This window comes from Anolis sagrei, chromosome 6, assembly GCF_037176765.1.
Source record: "Anolis sagrei isolate rAnoSag1 chromosome 6, rAnoSag1.mat, whole genome shotgun sequence".
Lineage (NCBI taxonomy): Eukaryota > Metazoa > Chordata > Lepidosauria > Squamata > Dactyloidae > Anolis > Anolis sagrei.
Genome location: NC_090026.1, coordinates 23,352,057 through 23,371,912, shown reverse-complemented (window position 1 = coordinate 23,371,912; position 19,856 = coordinate 23,352,057). Strand labels below are relative to the sequence as shown.

The following is a 19,856-nucleotide window of genomic DNA, read 5'->3' as shown; positions in this document are numbered from 1 at the left end:
GGTTGAGATTGAAAAGAAAGGGTAACAGATGCAAGGAGACGGGATACTGTGCATCTGGCCAGGGATTGCTGGGAGAGGGAGTCTATAAGTTGACTTTGCAAAGATTTTGGGGCATATGAAAGGCTGAGAGGCAGGTTAGGAGCACTGAAATGTTGGGGAATATGATCCCACAACCATCTAATTCTATGCTGCATAGAATTGTCTGATTCTGCACCCAATGTCTGTACTCCAATTTAATGGGCTGACTTTACCATCATTGATCTGTCATAAGCTGTGACTTTCACAGCACTCATTTAAGCCACACTAACTGTATATTCAGAAGAGGAATCAAAATAGGTTACTAGTCCACATGAAATAGTCTCAAGGCACTCCTAAGAGATAACTGAGGTACACGATCAGAATTGAGTTTTGCAAGGCATTCTTACATGCAATGGTTCAGTCACCCACAAGGAAAGGTATTACTATCTCAGCCATCCATGTGGGCAATTCTGGAGTATTTTTAGTATCTGAATTAAGGCTATTCAACCTGTATTACAGAAGAAAAACATATCAATGTGCATAGTCTTACCTGTCCTTGTAGTTATAAACTTTATATGTTCATTAAAATATTTCTCCTTCAACCCATACAAAAATATATCAGGGCAGTGTGCAGGCAAATCAATGCTAAAAACCAAAATGCATTAAACACATGCATATCTCCAAATGGATGTAGGGAAAAGCATTTCCCCCTCTATCCTCCCACATCATTCTTCTAAAATCCCAAGTCTAGATCAAGGCCATATATGTACATCTCCCACAAGAGAAAACTCCCGTTATTGCATGCTGTCTGTTTCCCCACAAATACAGATGCACAGCTGGCTGAGGACAAGTTCTGGCAGCTCACACCCACATTGCACAGATTAAGTCTGGATCGTGCTAAGAGTTTTTTTTTTTAAGCAAGCGGATACTGGAATGACCATGCTGGCCGGAGAATTCTGGGAACTGCCATGCTGAAAACAAAATTTGAGGGTTTACCACATTAGAAAGTTATGAACAAGTAAACTGGGAAGAGGTCTTTAGCAGTGTGAACCTCTGTCCCTCAAAAACAAAAATGTCAAAACTGAGCCTATGCTGTGTAAAGGAATTTGAAGGGACTCTTCTGGAGAGAAAATTAATCTCTTGTTTTCCGTTGAGTAACTGTGCCATGAAACACATTTTTTTCCAAAATGACTGGATGGAAGATTAAATTGAAAGGAAAATTATAGATTTGAAAGAAGAGGGAATAATCCTGCTTGCAAATGCTTTGTATTATGCTAGTATTGTAAATGGCTAGTCAGCTAAATTTGAGGCAGTGCTTCCTAGATGACCACTAATAAGCAAATTACAATACTAGTTCTACAGAGAACAAAAGATCAAGGTTTTCATGGCATTGTCTTCATGAATCAAAACACAGACTTAAAGCTGAATAAGTGAGAACCAACCCTTGGAGAATGGGTTGGAAAATGTAGTGCCCTAGACCTTCTTGGGATTGCTACCTCCATCATGCTACCTCATATGGATGTTTTCTTCTAGCCACAAAGGACCAACCATCTAAGGTTAGAAGCAACAAAAGACCCTGGCAAATCATGCCCAAGGAGCAAAAACAAACAAATCGAGGGCTACCCTTCAGTACAATTGCAGTGCTATTGAATTATGAATGCCTTTTAACTTAATTTTTTTTTAATATTGTAGTTGCATCGTCCCGTAAAGGCCGCTCCAAGAAAGAGGCTGAGGACAACACAAACCGTCCAAATCCCGGTGGCCATGAACGCAAAATACTCCAGAAGCTGCAACGCACGGAGCAGAAACGGAAGGAAACGGCTTCTAAGAAATGAAAATCATAGGTAAGATGCTTCTGGTGTAGGTCAACAAAGTGACTGCTATGTTGAGCAATGGAAAGCCTCCAAAAAGTATGGCCGCCAATAGTAGAAACAAGAAGTGACTTTTCCTCGTATGAAAGGGGTGGGAGTAACTGAAATATTATCTATCATAATTATATTTTCTGCTAACCAGGTGAAACTCAGGTGTCATACAATATGGGCATAACATTGAGGAGTCTACCTTTCTCAAGCAGCATGCAAACATGCACATTATTAAGTTCTTTTCTCTCTTTTTCCACCCCAGACGAGTCTTGTGTTACTCAGGTTCGGACAACAATGGCTCTGTTGATGTGGACATGGAAATAGATGGACGCCGTGCAACTGACTGGTTCTTGTGTTAAGGAGTGATGAGCAAGATCTTACTACTCGCATCAAATGGGAGTGAAACTGAAGACTGTCAAGATGGCTGCAGCTCACCCCAAAACTTGAGGTTGCTGCAGGGATGAGGCAGATTTAGGCTTAAGAATAGGAAGCCACCTTCCCAAGCCTGGCATTGTTTTGGTTTTGCCTCCTAAATTTGTATTGTAAATAGTTGACGTACATGAAGGGCAGTATAAAGATACCAACATCTTGATTATACGAGAACTCTCCATGCGTCTAGCCTTAGTTGGTCTTTATCATGTGACTATACCATATGAGAGGCCTTTGCCTTCTCCCATTGTGGAGTTTGAAAAAATGTAAGAAGCAAAAGAAAAAAGAATTATTGTGGATGTATAGATTCATAGCAAAGGTCAACAAGTGGGACATGTCTAGTGAAAGTGTGTTATGATACATATGTAAAACCTTTAAGGCAAATGTACTTTTCCTAAGCTAAATAAAGAAATTTTAAAAGTTTTCTTGTGGTTTTCATTGGAATGGAACTGGGCAAGAAGACAGTTCGAAAAGCAGATATTAAAAGGAGGAAGAAAAGTTGGATTGAAAGAGAAAAAAGATATCCAAGGCCAGTTTTCCAGTAAGCGTTTATTAAATTGTCCACCCCAAACTCCTGGCAGTGTGTTGCTGGAGTGTATTGATGAATAAGGTTCCTATCAGACCTATATGATTGGTCAGTAAAGGACACCTAACAATTTTTAAAACAAAAAGTAAATATGTCTTCTCAGCCCCTCAACCATCACTTTAGCAGCAATGTATGGCAACTAACGGAAAAGAAGTTGGGGAGGAACTGAAAATAGGTTAGGAAATTCATGCCGTACCCATCAGTTCTCGTCTCTTCGGCCTTCCTGAAGCACTTGTTACTAGACAAGCTTAAAACCAATGGTTTGTTACTAATACTGGTCATTGTGTAAAACAAAGTATGGGAATGTATGGTCTGCCAGATGTTTTTGCCTACATGTCCCATCAGGCCAATGATAAGGAGTTGTGGAAGTGGCAGTCCAAAACATTCTCCATGTTTGGTGTAAACAAAACACTTGCGCAAGCTGTTCTGTTTGAGCAGCTTCACTACAGTCTAATAAGGAATTTGGGCATGAAGCTTAAGCAGCTACAGCCTAGAGTGTAACTTGTTGGAGCTGTGATAGCTATTAAGCTTGCCTCATCCCCTGATTGAGTGCTATAGACCAAAGAGCATTTTTTAAGGCAAGGGATTACACAGCAGGGTGGGGACCTTGTGGCCTGCTAGATATTACCAAACTACAATTTCGGTCACTGCTAGTAGCAACTTTAAGGATGACTGCAGCCATAATCTGAATGTCTACAGGACCATAAGCTTTCCCTCCCCTGAACTGCAGAGAATAGCCTCTGTTCCTCCCAGTATGATCAGTAACTACTGCTACTACAGTCATTTTACTTAATATTTTGAGTTACCCAAGAGCAGTGGTTCTCAACCTGGAGTGCCCAGATGTTTTTGGCCTACAACTCCCAGAAATCCTAACAGCTGATAAACTAGCAGAGATTTCTGGGAGTTGTAGGCCAAAAAGATCTGGGGACCCCAGGTTGAGAACCACTGCCCAAGAGTATCTCATACTCTGAGATACTGGGTAAGAGTATCTCAAAGCTATTGTAAAAGCTTGTCCCTACTGGATAGCGCCTCAAGCCATCGCTGAGGTACATAAACAAAAAACCTGACAACGAAAGGGTCCTAGTATCAACAAGCACAGTGAGGGAATACAACAGTTTACATGATCTTCGACAGCCCTCTTTCCAGTGTAAAGTTCTTTCTGATGCTGGATGAAAGGAGGGATAAGATGTCTAGTATGCTACCATAGGTACTGAGTTAAGTTATAGCTTATAACAGATTGAGATCTTGAAAAAACTATATTTTTGGACCACAAGTGCCAAAATCCCTCTGCTGGAGTGGTCACTGGTGATGCTAGCTGAGAGATTCTGAAAGCTGTTGTCCAAAAATAGCTTAATTCTGCACAAATCACAGGTATGGGGATGGTTTCACAGTGTAGGTAGGAGCAAAGAAATATAAGTGGTATCTGCAAAAACAACCCGCCATCTATTCCAAGAGCTGGTGTCATTTAAAGGCACTTGTTAAATGTGATACAGAGGATGATGGGGGCCTTTGCATGCCCCAACAAAATATCCCGTGAGGTTCAAAGGTAAATATGTCAAACTGCAGAGAGACAAAAAGGTCTCCCCATTCATAGTCCTTATCCCATGGGATGGGTCAAGGACTAGTCAACTGAGTTTGTTGACATGTGAACTGACTGGACGCAGGCTGAATTGAGCTAGGCAGTGACACAGAGAAGTTGCAGAATTAAGAAAAAAGAAATACTAATCTGGTCTGAAAAAAAATGCCTGGCTGTCACTAAAGAGCTATAAGCATATTACTGGCCTGTAATTTGACATTATCTTTCAAATACTTGAGGCTTAGTTATGAAGACATTTAGGATTGAAAAAATTGCATAATCCAGTCAAACATGAAGAGCCGTTTGGAAGTGTCGCTGTTCCCCCTGAAATAAGAGGCAACAGGAAAACCCCAAGGCACTGATCAGATATAAGGGTAGCAGAAAAAGAGGAAGTACATCACTGTAAATGCGGGTGAATGGCATTGCAGATATGGTTAGTCACAGTATAAAAGATCGTAAGACATCAGAGATATCCAAATATAAGGTTACTTTGACCTATGTAGAAAAAGGTGCCCACCAGATTGGAAGTCACCTAACTGGCCCCTTAGAAGATTCACAGTTGTATGACAGTCTCTTCTGTGGAGCAACTCAGAAAGGTGGGATTGGGAGGGGGGGGGGGGGGGAGATTGAGTGTGTCATAGAAACAGGAGACTGGACACATTGGGAAGGGAGTTTCAGCTCAGGTCCTGCTCGCCAATACTTAAGCGAAGATATTCCTCATAGAGTTGTTTCTGCAGGGGGAAAAAACAAAACAAATGTGGCATTATTTGTATTCCAACACACTGGCCAAGTCTTTCTTTCATGGAAGATATACCCACTTGGATAGCCATAACAGAGATCAGGCTCCTTGCTTTTTTCTACCCAAAACTGTTTGGCACATACACACCAAGCCCCATGACATAACACCAAATCACCCGTGGCCAAGCACTCAATACTATCAACCTTTTTTTCCAGCACCACGTCCAACACGTAATCTTGCCGATCGGCTAGCTGCCGCTTCTGCTTTTTTGACAGTGTGGGCTTCGTCCTAAGTAGGGCAGATAATGAAGAGATATCACAAAAAGGGAAGAGCTCTAGCATTGTGACAAGTATCTTTTCTGGATGGAGAACCCTTAGTAGTTAAACCATGGAGGCTTCTTACCTGAAAGTATAACTGGCCAAGAGCAAGAAGAAAATGGAGAGGAAAAAAAGGCCAAAGAACACTGTTAAGGTCTGCTCTTCGGGGACAAAACTCCAGACTGTGGCAACTGGACGCTGAAGAACAGAAAAAGACATAGCTATTGGAAACTCCATAATCTACTGGAAATAAGTGCATCATAACCTTACTGAAAAGAAAAAAAAACGATGTCACATCAGTTTGGCATGTGAATCTCCATGAACATGTGGAGAAACCACTAGTCAAGAAAAGCATGATCTTGTATGAAGTCAACCCTTTGATCAAGTGATATTCTCAAGCATTCATGTAATGGCACACAGGTAACTCAGCTGTTAAACTGAAGAACCATGTCTTTAAACTGCCAAGGATAAAGACATGCCACTACAAAAATATATTTTGTTAGCAGGGGATGGTTGTTTCTTTGAAGTAGAATTTGCAGTTGTAATTGCCCAAAAGATATACACTCCCTTGAAACCTTTTTAGTTTAAAGTATGCACTCAGAGATAAAAGACAAGGTCTTCTTTGAAAAATAATGTATCTTGTTTACTCATAAACAACTTGTATTAATTCAACACACAGGCACATGTCTTGTTGAAAGTTCACACTACTATCAATCTTTTCCCCCAGCACCACGCCCAACATTTCATTATAAATGGCAGTTCCTAATTGGTTCTATCATAAAAATCACCAATAATGAAATAATAATTAAATTTTCAAAGTTTTGTTAGAGTTCTGAAATTTTCACCACCAAAACTTTAGTTTTGTAAGTACTTTAGAACCATTTAGAACCATGGATTGCCCAGACCTACTAGGTTGGCAGAAGCAGGGACTAACAGCAGGAACTTATCCCGCTCCCCGAATCTGACCTGCTTATGTTTTGGTCAGCAAGTTCAGCAGCTCAGTGGTTTAACTCGCTGTGCCACCATGGAGCCCATCTACATTTCCTACTCCCCCTCAATTCTAATTATACAGATTTTATTTAGTTTTAAGAATAAACAGTATTGAGTTGTACAACATTGTTCAAGAAAGCATGAAACCAATTCTTTTGGGACATAGAGGCTAAAAAGATTCCCCAAACACTCACCACATACAGCTCCAATGCTTGGCTTTGCTCCTCTCCCAAGACGAGAGTCCACAACTGGCGGGAAACGGAGGTGCCAAAAAGCAAGGTTACAAGGAGAAAGATGGGCAGGAGGCACCCAGCAATCCCCAGGAGTATCCCCCGGAAGCGGGAACGGAAGTTGCTGCTTCTGGTTTCACTGCATGTAAGGAGAGGGGAAAAAGTAAAACAACAACACACTCAACAATGACAAAAAATGTTGCATTGTCTACTACTAAGTGGTAGTGTATTGCAGGTCTCAATTTCCTGATCTTCTCTCCAATATCACTACATTTATTTTTAAAGAAAGATTAGGACCCCAAGCTCTCCTTGTCCAACATATTTTTGTTAAGAGTAATCATGTCCATTCTACCCACCTTTCTAAAGAATTCAAGAGTCCAATTTAGGCTGCATTATGATACATATTTATTTGGGAGCAGGAGCCTTGTTGAACTCCAAGAAATTACTTCCAAGTCAACCTCCATAGTATCGTAAGATAGTCATGCAAATAAATGTTGCCCTAAATTAGACTTCCTTGTTACTTTCTGGTAAACTCAACACTTCTGCCAATGATAGGAATCAAGTAGGAACAATCTGACACTGAGCATGCATGAACAGGTAGCTCATCAAACATTACCTTGGATATTTGTCAATTCGAATTTATTACATTAAGTTACTACTACCCCCTGGTGGCACAGTGGGTTAAATCGCTGAGCTGCTGAACTTTCTGACCGAAATGTCGGCGGTTCGAATCCAGGGAGCGGGGTGAGCTCCCCCTGTTAGGTTCAACTTCTGCCAACCTAGTAGTTTGAAAGGATGCAAATCTGAGTAGATCAATAGGTACTGCTCTGGCAGGGAGGTAACAGCGCTCCATGCAGTCATCCTGGCCACATGACCTTGGAGGTGTCTACAGACAACACCAGCTCTTTGCCTTAGAAATGGAGATGAGCACCACCCCTCAGAGTCGAACACAACTAGACTTAATGTCGGGGGAACCTTTACCTTTACATTACATGAAAGTAGCCACAAACTTTAATTTCTAACTCCTACTTTTACCTTTCATATTTCTATGGGCAATTTTTTCCCACATCCCTCCAAAATTATACACGATGACTGCACAGAATGGCTAGTCTCACACTCAGCATACTTTCCAATAATAATAATAATAATAATAATAATAATAATAATAATACTTTATTTATACCCCGCCACCATCTCCCCAAGAGGACTCGGGTGTTGAGGATTCCTCATCGTCAGAAGAGGAGGGGGGGGGGCAGGGAGGTGCTCAGGTCTTAGAGGGAGAGGAAGAAGAATCCGACAGTGAGGTTTTGCAGGTGCCTACTTTTGTAGAAAGACGGAGGAAGTAAGAGAACAGGTAGCGGTCAGCTCGATTAGCTGTTAAAAGATTGATGAGCTAATTGGGTGACGCCCTAAGCCCTCCTGCGTGGGGTATAAATCAGAAGCAGGAGAACTTCGCTTTTCGCTGCTAACAACAACTATGTTACTGTTGTAATCTACTTTGTGATCTGTGCCTTCTTGTCTGCTGATCTTGCCGGGACTTTGCAAAAGACTTTCATTGGTGTCTGTAGTAAGACTTCCTTGTTTCCTTTTTCAATTGCATTTGCTTATTTTGTTTGCTGGAGTAAAGCATTTTTCTTTTACTTTCAATTTTGCATTAAGGCTGTTTTTTAAAGAGCAAAACAGGACATCGGGACAGCTTACACGAGGCCATGCCCAGCAATCCAGTAAAACAATATTGTTTGTTGTATATGCTTTGATTTTATTGCTGTATTATGTTGTCTGGGCTTGGCCCCATGTAAGCCACCCCGAGTCCCCATCAGGGACTCGCAAATAAAGTTTATTATTATTATTATTATTATTAACCAATATAATAAACAGAACAACAATATAAAATCAAAACATTAAAACACAGAAAATTGATCACAGTGGGCAGGTCCAACTGCAAAGATTAAAATTTAAAACACTGGGTGAGAGGGCAATGTAACGTACCAGGACAGGGGATCCGGGGAATAAGGTAGGGTTTAATTGCACTAACTGGTAAAATAAAGTGCTTCTCAGGGTATTTTATGCCGAGTTTGGTCAGGGATTATTGTACATTCAATCACTGAATAGTTCTGCCTCATAAAAATACCACATTTCTACTTGTGCTATCCTTCTTATGGCCAACATTATCCTTTCTCTCAAAGCGGAGTTGCTCAATTCCCACAGTCCCATGCTCTTACTTGTCCTCCTCTAGCAGACGCAGTGTAGCCTCATTGATGAGATGGCAATCCCGCTCCAGGGCATTGAGTGTGTGCTGCACTGTTTGGCTGATTGTCTTATCAATAGATCGGCAAATTTCCTCAATCTGATTAACGCACCGGCTTGGCTGAAGGGAAAAGTAAGAAAAGTTACTTCCCTCACAGTTTTGCATATTATCTGCTTCTAACTTTAAAGGTCACTGCAGTCAGCCTGCCACATTCACTTGGGTTAGGAGCATAGGACATAAAAGGGAAAAAACACAACGAAAGGGGTATTGTGGGTTTTCTTTTTTGCACTTGAAACTGCAGCTTCTTTTATAGACATGGGCAATCCATGTTTCTAAAATACTTACAAAACTAGAGGGTGCTGGTGCTTTGCTTTTAAAGTGTTGCTAAAGTTCTGAGGGTGAAAATTTCAGAACTCTAACAAAGCATTCAACATTTCATTATTATTTCGTTATTGGCAATTTTTATGACAGAACCAATTAGGAACTGCCATTTATAACGGAATTTTGAAAGTTTTGTTAGAGTTCTGAAATTTTCACCACCAGAACTTTAGCAACACTTTAGAAGCAAAGCACCAGCGCCCCCTAGTTTTGTAAGTACTTTAGAACCATGGATTGCCCATGGCTACTTTACTAGCACTACCTCACAGTACCTCAACTAGAACTGAATGACAGGGAGAGGAGATTTTTCAGTCTACAAGACAAATGTGTTCTAAAAACCTCCATTTCTGGCCTCCCATTCTCTCCTCCTATTTCAATAGGCCATTTTTTTTACATATGTGATTATTTATAGCCAAATTTTGATAGAAAAATCCTCATAATCTTTCTGTCACATTCATTCTTTTTGACCCAGCAACCATGAATTCCCTTCTTGGAGGTGGAGGGGATGCATAACTACCATCTTTTATTAAACAATTCCTGGTTCAATGTGTTGTTGAAGGCTTTCATGGCTGAAATCACTGGGTTGCTGTGAGTTTTGTGGGCTGGCTACTAGTATTAAAAACTCTAAAATCAGAACAGTAAATAAACAGCAACACTAAAAAAAACAAAACCAGGGGAATTCCAGACAAGAATCAATCAGGGCCAGGTAATACCTCCCAACAAAGGACCCCCCCAAGAAGCAATCAGCCAGGCTTTGAAGCTACATGGCCATTAAATGCTAATCAAGGTGGGCAACTGCAACATTGACACTTGCCTCCAACAGACAAGAGTTCTTTCTCCCACCCTGGGCATTCCACACATATATAAACCCCACTTCCTAGTTTCCAACAGACTTCACAACCTCTGAGGATGCCTGCCATAGATGTGGGTAAAACATTAGGGGAGAATGCTTCCAGAACATGGCCATACAGCCGGGGAAACTCACAGCAGCCCAGCAATTCCTGGCTCTTTCTAAAGCACATCACTGACTTTCAGGGCTCCTGAAAGCAAAAACATTTAAGAAGAGTGACAGACATTTCCTGATTGGAAAGTTTGAAACTGCCTGGTCACCCCTCTCACATGCCTTCGCTTTCCAGACTTCCAAAAGCAATTGAGGCAATTCACAAAGGGGTGTCCTTCCATCTCCTCCTTAGGCAGCAGTCAGGATGCAAAAGCAGCCACCACTGTCGCGATTTTCCTTATCCTGTTACCCTCATCCACCTGGAATTGCCAGAAGAAGAATGATGGCTTGCCAGAAGTTGAGTTTTTCACCAGTCCCCTTGCCCCATAAATAATAAACATTGTTGCAGCTCACCAAGGATCCCAGGAAAGCCTAAGTGGTCCTTGGTCTCTCTAGCCATGCCCACCCCTGCTCTAGAAGTATATGTGGTTGTCACTCACCTTACTGGGACTGGGGATGTAGATTGTGGGCATGTCAAAACCACATTTATTCAGGCCCGGGCGCTTACAAAGCTCCTGGACAATTTGCATCAACACCCGCTGCCAGTGAAAAGCAAAGACCAGAATCAAGATATAGATATATAAAGCAAAAGCAAAAACATCAACAAACTTTGACTTTTTCTCTTTCAGGTTTGTATTGTATTTCGCATTTCTTACTCAATTATCTCCAGTAGACCCCCTACTTATAGATGGTACCTGTCTGTCTCCCTCTGCACCAGCCTCATCGGCTTTGCTGAGGTAGAAATGCAGCTTGTCACCGTGGCCTTCATTGAGGTGCTCCACAATGTTGAGGGTGCGTTTGCAAAGGGCCTGCCCCATAGGGTCAAAGAAGACCAGAATGAGGTCGCAGAGCTGGCCTGAGGTGAGAAAACAGAGACAGGTGGTAGAGTTGTTTACCCAAAATAAGAGTATTAGCTATAAGCTAGACTGATATACATGAAAGAAGATTAACGGTAGTCACATACATATTTGGTTCGTAGCTATTGCAGAAACAGTAGATAACGAGAAGCAGTATTAGCTAAGTTAAGAAAAGATGTGAGGACTCCCTTATTGAAAAAAAAGAAAGATTTATAATATGAGATCATTTGTTGAGATTTGTGTGTGCCATCTTGTGCTCAATGAAGGAAAGGCAGGATAAAATGTAACAAAATAATTTCCTCTGCCACACATCATACAGTTCCCACAACTTCCATTATGGCAATTTCAGCCACTGCTTGCAGCTCCTCTCATGAGAAAATATGATTACAACTAGAATCACAAAATCCCTAATTCCAGACAGAGCCATAGAGTTGGAAGAGACCTCGTGGGCCATCCAGTCCAACCCCCTGCCAAGGAGCAGGAAAATCACATTCAAAGCACCCCTGACAGATGGCCATCCAGCCTCTGCTTGAAAGCCTCCAAAGGAGCCTCCACCACACTCTGGGGCAGGGAGTTCCACTGCTGAACAGTTCTCACAGTTCTTCCTAATGTTGAGGTGGAATCTCCTTTCCTGTAGTTTGAAGACATTGTTCCGCGTCCTATTCTCCAGGGCAACAGAAAACAAGCTTGCTCCCTTCTATGACTTCCCTCACTTATTTATACATGGCCATTGTGTCTCCTCTTAGCTTTCTCTTCTTCAGGCTAAACATGCCCAGCTCTTTAAGCCTCTCCTCATAGGGCTTGTTCTCCAGAATTTTGAGCATTTTAGTTGCCCTAGCTTAAACCAATTAGAAAGGAAAGCAGGAAAATCTCTTTTCATTCCATGCTTTCTATCACTTTGCTTCATCTGCAGTTTTCTTCATTTATACTAGCGATAGGGAACTTTTTGTATATCCAGATGGTTTGGCCTACAATTTCTAACAGCTCTATGCAAAAATTGTGGGCGCCCTAGTCCAAAATATCTGACTGGTAAAATGTTTCCCATCTCTGATTTATACATTTCATGCGATTCAGGTTTTTTTTTTCTCATACAGGCTGGTTTAACTCTCCTGATGCCATACAGACTAGCAATAACCAAAACTATTTTATACTGCTAAGGCACTCACCAAACCATATAAGTGCTGCTTCTACATCAAATGGGTATTTCATGTCACCATCTACCAAGCCTGGAGTGTCAAGGAAGGTGACCAGGGGGAATTGCTTCTGTTTGGAGGTGCAGATTTCAGTGCTGAGGTACTCTGGCACCCCTAAGTGAAGGAAGGGACAGAATATTAAACCTTTGCAACAGCCACCTATTTTCATTGACATATAACAAATACCAACTGTGTCCTCTAACTACAGATGCCATCCACCATTCAGATGCTCTCCACTCATTTATCTTCATTACAGTCTTCAGCAAATCACCAGCTTTATCTTTTCTACTAGACAATAACTACAATAGCATGGCTTTATACACCATGGTTTAACCTCAGTTGGCTTCCACTAACCTTTAAAACTCTGCAAAGCCTGGAAATGGGGGTACAGATGGAGCGTAGCATTGCCCTGTAGAAAAGGAAGTGGGGGAATAGATGAGTATAAGGACTTAGGATTGTTCTAAGCCTACAGGAACAGCACAGCTTGCTTTTAAGAGGATTATGCAAATCCATGGAGGACAGGTCTATCTAATATACTAACAGGAAATCATACTCCAAACAGAAACGTCCATGCATTTTTTAATGTCAGGAGCGACTTGAGAAACTGCAAGTCACTTCTGGTGTGAGAGAATTGGCCTTCTGCAAGGATGCTGCCCAGGGGATGCCCAGATGTGTTACCATCCTGTGGGAGGTTCACTCATGTCCCTGCATGAGAAGATAGAACTGACAGACAGGAGCTCACCCCGCTCCCTGGATTTGAACCGCCAACCTTTCAGTCAGCAGTCCTGCCGGCACAAGGGTTTAACCTATTGCACACTGGGGGCTCTGACATACATGCATAATATATAAGATCTGAACACATCTCAAAGTTTACAGATATAGAAAAAGTAGAGAAAAACTTTAGGGGAAACAAGAAAATACTCAAAAAATAACCAAGCCTGCTTAGTGGGCAAAAAGTGCTAGCTGGCTGGACAGGAGATAAAACTACTTTGGAAACAAAGGATAAGCTTGGAAAAAAAAGCCTAGACAGTAGGAACATAAAACAATGAATCACTTTTTACAGTTTCTACTGAACAAGCACTGTTAGTTGTAAGATCCAAAAACAAAAAGCTATTTTTTAAATGTGTATACCTGGTCAAAGAGTAACAGACAACAAGAAATGACTTTCTTTGTCCTGTTTGCTTGTGGGTTTCCTGTGGGCATTTGGCTGTTGTTAGCCAAGTACAGGGGCCAGAGTTGGCCCTATCATTTGGCATAGTAAGGTTGTCACCTCAGGTAGCAGATGTAGACAGGAAGTGACAAAATGATGGAGGAGATAGTTGTATGTCACTGGGCCTTTCCTAAATTTGCTTACTATCTTTCTAGGGCCTCATCACACTAGAGAAACAATCCACTTAAAATCCAGTTTCTACCTCCTGCAGAATTCGGATTTTAAGTGGGTTTTTTTCTCTAGTGTGATGAAGTGGAAAGTGGTACAGGATGCTATTCCTGTGGCTGTATTGAAATAAGATTCAGTTGCCATCCTAGTCAGCATAATGCCATGTTTCCGAATTGAGGTTCTGTAAGAAAATCATTTATTTCAAACCAAATGTTTTCATTCTAGGAATCACAACCTATTTTCCCATGACAGCACAAATCAAAGGATGAGTTTCTCACCGTGAGAGATTCTCGCTTTCTTCCACTGGTGATGAAGGTGAATCCCTGAGTCTCAATAGCGACACCAGTTCGTTGAATGTGCTCTTCCACATACCTGCAGAGACATGTAGAGGAAATAAAGATACACTAATTCCATTCCCAATATTGAAAAATGCCTGGCTCTGAGCTAATCATGGAAGGTGCAACTTCCTAGAAATAACTCAAGATGTCCTAGTTAAGTAACCTGAAGATGTCCTAGGAAGACAAGCAGATCAAATAGTCTCAACTTCTTTCAATGTACAGGTTGAACATCTCTTACCAAGTATTCCAACATCCAAAATCTGAAACTGTTTACATAGGCAGCTGATATATCAAAGCATTCCCTTTCTGATGGTTCAATGTACTTAAGCTTTGTTTTATGCTCACAATAATTAAAAAAACATGGTAGCAAAATATTGTCAGGCTATGTGTAACAAAAAAATAATGACTTTCATGTTCAGACTTGGATTCCATCTCCAAGGTAACTCATTACGTATACATATGCTAATGCAGTTATTCTAAAATAATTTTTAAAAACCCAGAACACTTATAACATCAAGCATTTCAGATATGGGACACTAAATTTGTATTATGGCCTCTCATCTTGCTCTTGAATAATTTATTTATAATTTATTTACTTTATTTGTATCCTGCCTTTCTCTACACCGAAGGGGACTCAAGGTGGCTTTACATATGGCAACTATTCAATGCCTTTGGACAACAAACAGTTAGAATACACTTAGGTTACAAAATTAAAATTAAATGCACATTAAAACATATAAAACATTACATTCACTATTAAAATCACGCCATCCCCAATCATAATCCGGGTCCATTCCAAAGATCAACTGCACATAATAATGGAAAAATTAAACCCATCTATTATACAATAATGGGAAAATTAAAGCCACCACACAATGTTTCTACATGCTCTGTGCAACTACTTTCATGAATGCAAACAGAGCAGTATGATATATCTTGTATACCAAGGAAACTACCTATACATTAATAAATATATAAATATTCATTCAATGCTTATACAAATTTTTCAAATGAACCAGTCAACGCCAATCAACACATGACATTTTACTGTTGGTTATTTATTTATTTATTTATTTATTTACTGCACTTGTAGACCGCCGTTCTCAGCCCTAGGGCGACTCATGGTGGTGTACAACATATAAAAACAGATTACAATATAGGCAATATCACAAACAACAATAACAACATCATTATCAATAATACAGTTACACTAAATCATTCGCGACGTCTCATCATAGAATCACAATCCAATCTCGTTATCCATGTTCCGTTCCAATCATCATTGCCAATTGTTACTATGTATCCATTGTATACATCCTTACACCTATGGACATATCAGAACCTCATATTTAAATGCAATTCTTTAACCGATTTATCAAAAGAAATCTTATGATCAACCACAGCTCTGGCTACAATGCCTTGCACACTGACAATCTTTCAAGATTAACCCACAATCCTTAATCCCTGATTTCCCCATTGCACTTTGCATCTATGCCAGTTCTGTGTGCAATAACTTACATCCAAGCTGAACCTCACCTAGACATTAGCCAAAACTACCTTGCAACCATGCCATCTGTGCCAAGGGAATTCCCCACAAGGCCTCATGTCCATGCCAACCTCTTCCTAAGGTTTCCCCACAACGTTTTGCATTCTTGCCAATCCACAAGGATTTACCCTTGTATCCACTCCTGTCATTTTCACAATCCTCCACACTCACGCCAATGCCTAAGGATTCTCCCACAATGCCTTTTGCACACACTATCATGTCACGATATGCTATCACAAAAACACACTCACAACTATTTCTGTCACTCTTTGCTCACCAATTAATGAAGCTGCTCTTGCCAGCGCTGTGGTTGCCCATGACCATGACAGTCACTTTGCGGCGTGGTGGGAGCAGGGTCAGTCCCAGCCGTGCCCCGATAGTCACCAGACCTAGGAAGAACAAAACAAAACAAAAAAAAGACTTTAGGGTTGCCACATGGAAAACTTGAGATGGCTCCTAGTGCTCTGCAGAAGAGGGCATTTCAGCAGGTGTCTTTTGCCACATAACCAGATGACAAGTGACTATTAAAGGACAGAAGCTTTCTCTCTGGAGTCTCTAGATATGTCTTCATTATTGTGATTTTAAATATGTATCTATATAAATAAAAATGTAATGTTAGTTTGTGGGATTAACAGAACTCAAAAACTGCTGGACGAATTGACACCAAATTTCAACACAAGATACCTAACAACCCAATGTATGTCCTTCACTAAATAATAATAATAATAATAATAATAATAATAATGATTTTGTCATTTGGGAGTTGTACTTGCTGGGATTTATAGTTCACCTACAATCAAAGAGCATTCTGAACCCCACCAACGATGGAATTGAACCAAACTTGGCACACAGTTCTCCCATGACCAACAGAAAATACTGGAAGGGTTTGGTGGGCAGTGTCCTTTGGTTTTGGAGTTGTAGTTCACCTACATCCAGAGATCACTACGGACTCAAACAATGATAGATCTGGACCAAACTCTACATGGATACTCAATATGCCCAAATGTGAACACTGGTGGAGTTTAGGGGAAATATAATCTTGACATTTGGGAGTTGTAGTTTCCAGGATTTTTAGTTCACCTACAATCACAGAGCATTCTGAACCCTACCAATGATAGAAATGGGCCAAACTTCCCACACAGAATCCCCATGTGGGCCACAGAAACGCATGGCAGGGGACGGCTAGTGTGTGTGTGTCTATGTATGTATGTATATATATATATATATATATATGTATGTATGTATATGTTTGTCATACAAACAGATAGCAAACTACACCTGATGAAATATCCTATTCTATGCAACTATTAAAGGAGAGGAGATTTTGTCTGGAATCCCTAGATATGGCTTCTTTATTGTGCTTTTTAAAAATAATGTTTACTACTCAACCAGGTGAGAAGCCACATCTGATTAAATATTCTCTTCAACACAACCTACATGGTAACAACCACCATGTCAGCAACCCAATACAATAAACCCTTAGGCAAAGGTATAAGTATTCCCCTGACATGAAGTCCAGTCGCGGTGATCTCCATTTCTAAGCCGAAGAGCTGGCGTTGCCCATAGACACCTCCAAGATGATGTGGCCGGCATGACTTACTATAATATAATATTGTTTTGAATGTGTGCCTCACAAGGTCTGCTAAAGGCTTCTCCTGCCTCCTGACCATCCCATGTAACTCCCTTTCCATCCCCCTTCCCCTCTCCCTCTCCCCCCAAACCCTCACCGTGACCCGGATGCACATAGAGCGCGTGGGCCTCGCGCAGGACCCGCTCCGTGACCGACTCGCCCCCTCCCCCGAGCGCCGGGTTGGCGGCCTCGCGGGCCTTGCCGCCCCTTCCCCCGGGCATGGCGGCCGGAAACCACGACGAGGCCCGGGAAGAGCAGCCGGTGGGAAGGGACTACCGCTCCCGAGAGGCATTGCGCCAGGAAGGAGGGAGGGAGGGAGAAGAAAAGAGAGCCGCCTCCCCCACAAGGCAGGCTCTAGTCACGTGGTCGCTAGTCACGTGGCCTCCCTCTTGCAGTCATGAACAAGATAGGTTCTGAGTTGTTGTAGGTTTTTTCGGGCTATATGGCCATGTTCTAGAGGCATTTCTCCTGACGTTTCGCCTGCATCTATGGCAAGCATCCTCAGAGGTAGTGAGGTCTGATGGAATTAGGAAAAAATATCTGTGGAATGACCAGGGTGAGACAAAGGACTCTTGTCTGCTGAAGCTAGGTGTGAATGTTCCAACTGATTAGAGAGACAGATTAGAGAGATGGGCCAAAACTAACAAAATGAAGTTCAATAGTGACAAATGCAAGATACTCCACTTTGGCAGAAAAAATGAAATGCAAAGATACAGAATGGGGACAATGCCTGGCTCGAGAGCAGTACGTGTGAAAAAGATCTTGGAGTCCTCGTGGACAACAAGTTAAACATGAGCCAACACTGTCATGTGGTGGCTAAAAAAGTCAATGGGATTTTGGCCTGCATCAATAGGAGCATAGTGTCTAGGTCCAGGGAAGTAATGCTATCCCTCTATTCTGCTTTGGTTAGACCACATCTGGAATATTGTGTCCAGTTCTGGGCACCACAATTCAAGAGAGATATTGACAAGCTGGAATGTGTCCAGAGGAGGGCGACTAAAATGATCAAGGGTCTGGAGAACAAGCCCTATGAGGAGCGGCTTAGGGAACTGGGCATGTTTAGCCTGAAGAAGAGAAGGCTGAGAGGAGATATGATAGCCATGTATAAATGTGTGAGAGGAAGCCACAGGGAGGAGGGAGCAAGCTTGTTTTCTGCTTCCTTGGAGACTAGGACGCAATGGAACAATGGCTTCAAACTACAAGAGAGGAGATTCCATCTGAACATGAGGAAGAACTTCCTGACTGTGAGAGCCGTTCAGCAGTGGAACTCTCTGCCCCGGAGTGTGGTGGAGGCTCCTTCTTTGGAAGCTTTTAAGCAGAGGCTGGATGGCCATTTGTCAAGGGTGATTTGAATGCAATATTCCTGCTTCTTGGCAGGGGGTTGGACTGGATGGCCCATGAGGTCTCTTCCAACTCTATGATTCTATGATTCTATGAACTGACCACCTTGATTAGCATATAATGGGCTGACAGTGCCTAGAGCAAAGGTGATTAGATGTCCTTGTTTGTTTCCTCTCTGTTGTTGTGCTCTTGTAATTTTAGATTTTTTTTTTAATACTGGTAGCCAGATTTTGTTCATTTTCATGGTCTCCTCCTTTCTGTTGAATTTATTTATTTATTTTATTTACAGTTTTTATATTCCGCCCTTCTCATCCCACAGGGGACTCAGGGCGGATTACAGTATACACATATATGGCAAAAATTCAATGCCAGTTTGACAGACAACGAATACAGACAATATACAGAGGCTTATTAACTTTTTTCTTCTTCTGGCCGCCAGGGGAGCTGCTGCTTTCATCGTCCACCAGCGACACCGATGAAGTTCTTCCGCATTCCACATTCCCCGGAGTCTTTTCTTTATGGCCTCATAAATTAGTTAATTTAGCCTCCCACACATAGGTGGTACCTTATTTTCCTACTTGACAGATGCAACTGTCTTTCGGGTTGCAAAGGTCGACAACAGGCTACACAATGGCTGGACACCCACTCCAACCCGGGCTGGCTTCGAACTCATGACCTTTTGGTCAGAGTGATCTTAATGCAGCTGACACTCAGCCAGCTGTGCCACAATCCCGGTGCTTGTGGATTTCAATGGCTTCTCTATGTAGTCTAACATGGTGGTTGTTGGAGTGGTCCGGCATTTCTGTGTTCTCAAATAAAATGCTGTGTCCAGGCTGGTTCATCAGGTGCTCTGCTATGGCTGACTTCTCTGGCTGAAGTCGTTTGCAGTGCCTTTCATGTTCCTGGATTCGTGTTTGAGCAATGCTGTGTTTGGTGGTCCCTATGTAGACTTGTCCACAGCTGCATGGTATACGGTAGACTCCTGCAGAGGTGAGAGGATCCCTCTTGTCCTTTGCTGAACGTAGTATTTGTTGGATTTTCTTGGTGGGTCTGTAGATTCTTTGTATGTTGTGTTTCCTCATCAGCTTCCCTATGCGGTCAGTGGTTCCCTTGATGTATGGCAAGAACACTTTTCCTCTGGATGGATCTTGCATCTTTATTCTGGTGACTGTGTCCTCCCACCCAGAACCTTAACTCTCT

General features: G+C 41.8%; 2 protein-coding genes across 3 annotated transcripts in view; both read right to left on the bottom strand.

Moving 5' to 3' along the window:
* Positions 1-2,750, bottom strand: part of SGF29 (SAGA complex associated factor 29) — a 31,844-nt gene extending 29,094 nt beyond the window's left edge. The window contains exon 1 of the mRNA XM_067469927.1: positions 569-2,750. The gene's annotated coding sequence lies outside the window, so the exon portion shown is untranslated. The remainder of the gene's footprint in view (positions 1-568) is intronic.
* A 93-nt stretch (positions 2,751-2,843) lies between these two features.
* LOC132777984 (uncharacterized) lies at positions 2,844-17,628 on the bottom strand. Of its 2 annotated transcripts, none has more exons than XM_060780568.2 (12): positions 17,413-17,628; positions 15,963-16,074; positions 14,080-14,173; positions 12,778-12,832; positions 12,397-12,537; positions 11,069-11,229; positions 10,814-10,912; positions 8,970-9,115; positions 6,712-6,886; positions 5,613-5,725; positions 5,414-5,498; positions 2,844-5,202 (listed from the first exon to the last, which is right to left on the bottom strand). In XM_060780568.2, the coding sequence occupies exons 1-12, from the start codon at positions 17,534-17,536 to the stop codon at positions 5,146-5,148; spliced, it is 1,362 nt and encodes a 453-aa protein (XP_060636551.2). In that variant the 5' UTR covers positions 17,537-17,628; the 3' UTR covers positions 2,844-5,145. The 2 variants fall into 2 exon arrangements, with proteins under 2 accessions (XP_060636551.2, XP_067326025.1); XM_067469924.1 differs by lacking the exon at positions 17,413-17,628 and adding an exon at positions 17,286-17,381.
* Between the last annotated feature and the right edge of the window lie 2,228 nt (positions 17,629-19,856).

Coding starts and splice junctions, on each gene's coding strand:
- LOC132777984 (XM_060780568.2), bottom strand. CDS start 17,536: ATGCCCGGGGGAAGGGGCGGCAAGGCCCGCGAGGCCGCCAACCCGGCG. Junction 12,833..14,079: donor GAAAGCGAGAATCTCTCACG/GTGAGAAACTCA, acceptor CCTTTTCTACAG/GGCAATGCTACGCTCCATCT. Junction 9,116..10,813: donor ACATCCCCAGTCCCAGTAAG/GTGAGTGACAAC, acceptor TTTTCCCTTCAG/CCAAGCCGGTGCGTTAATCA.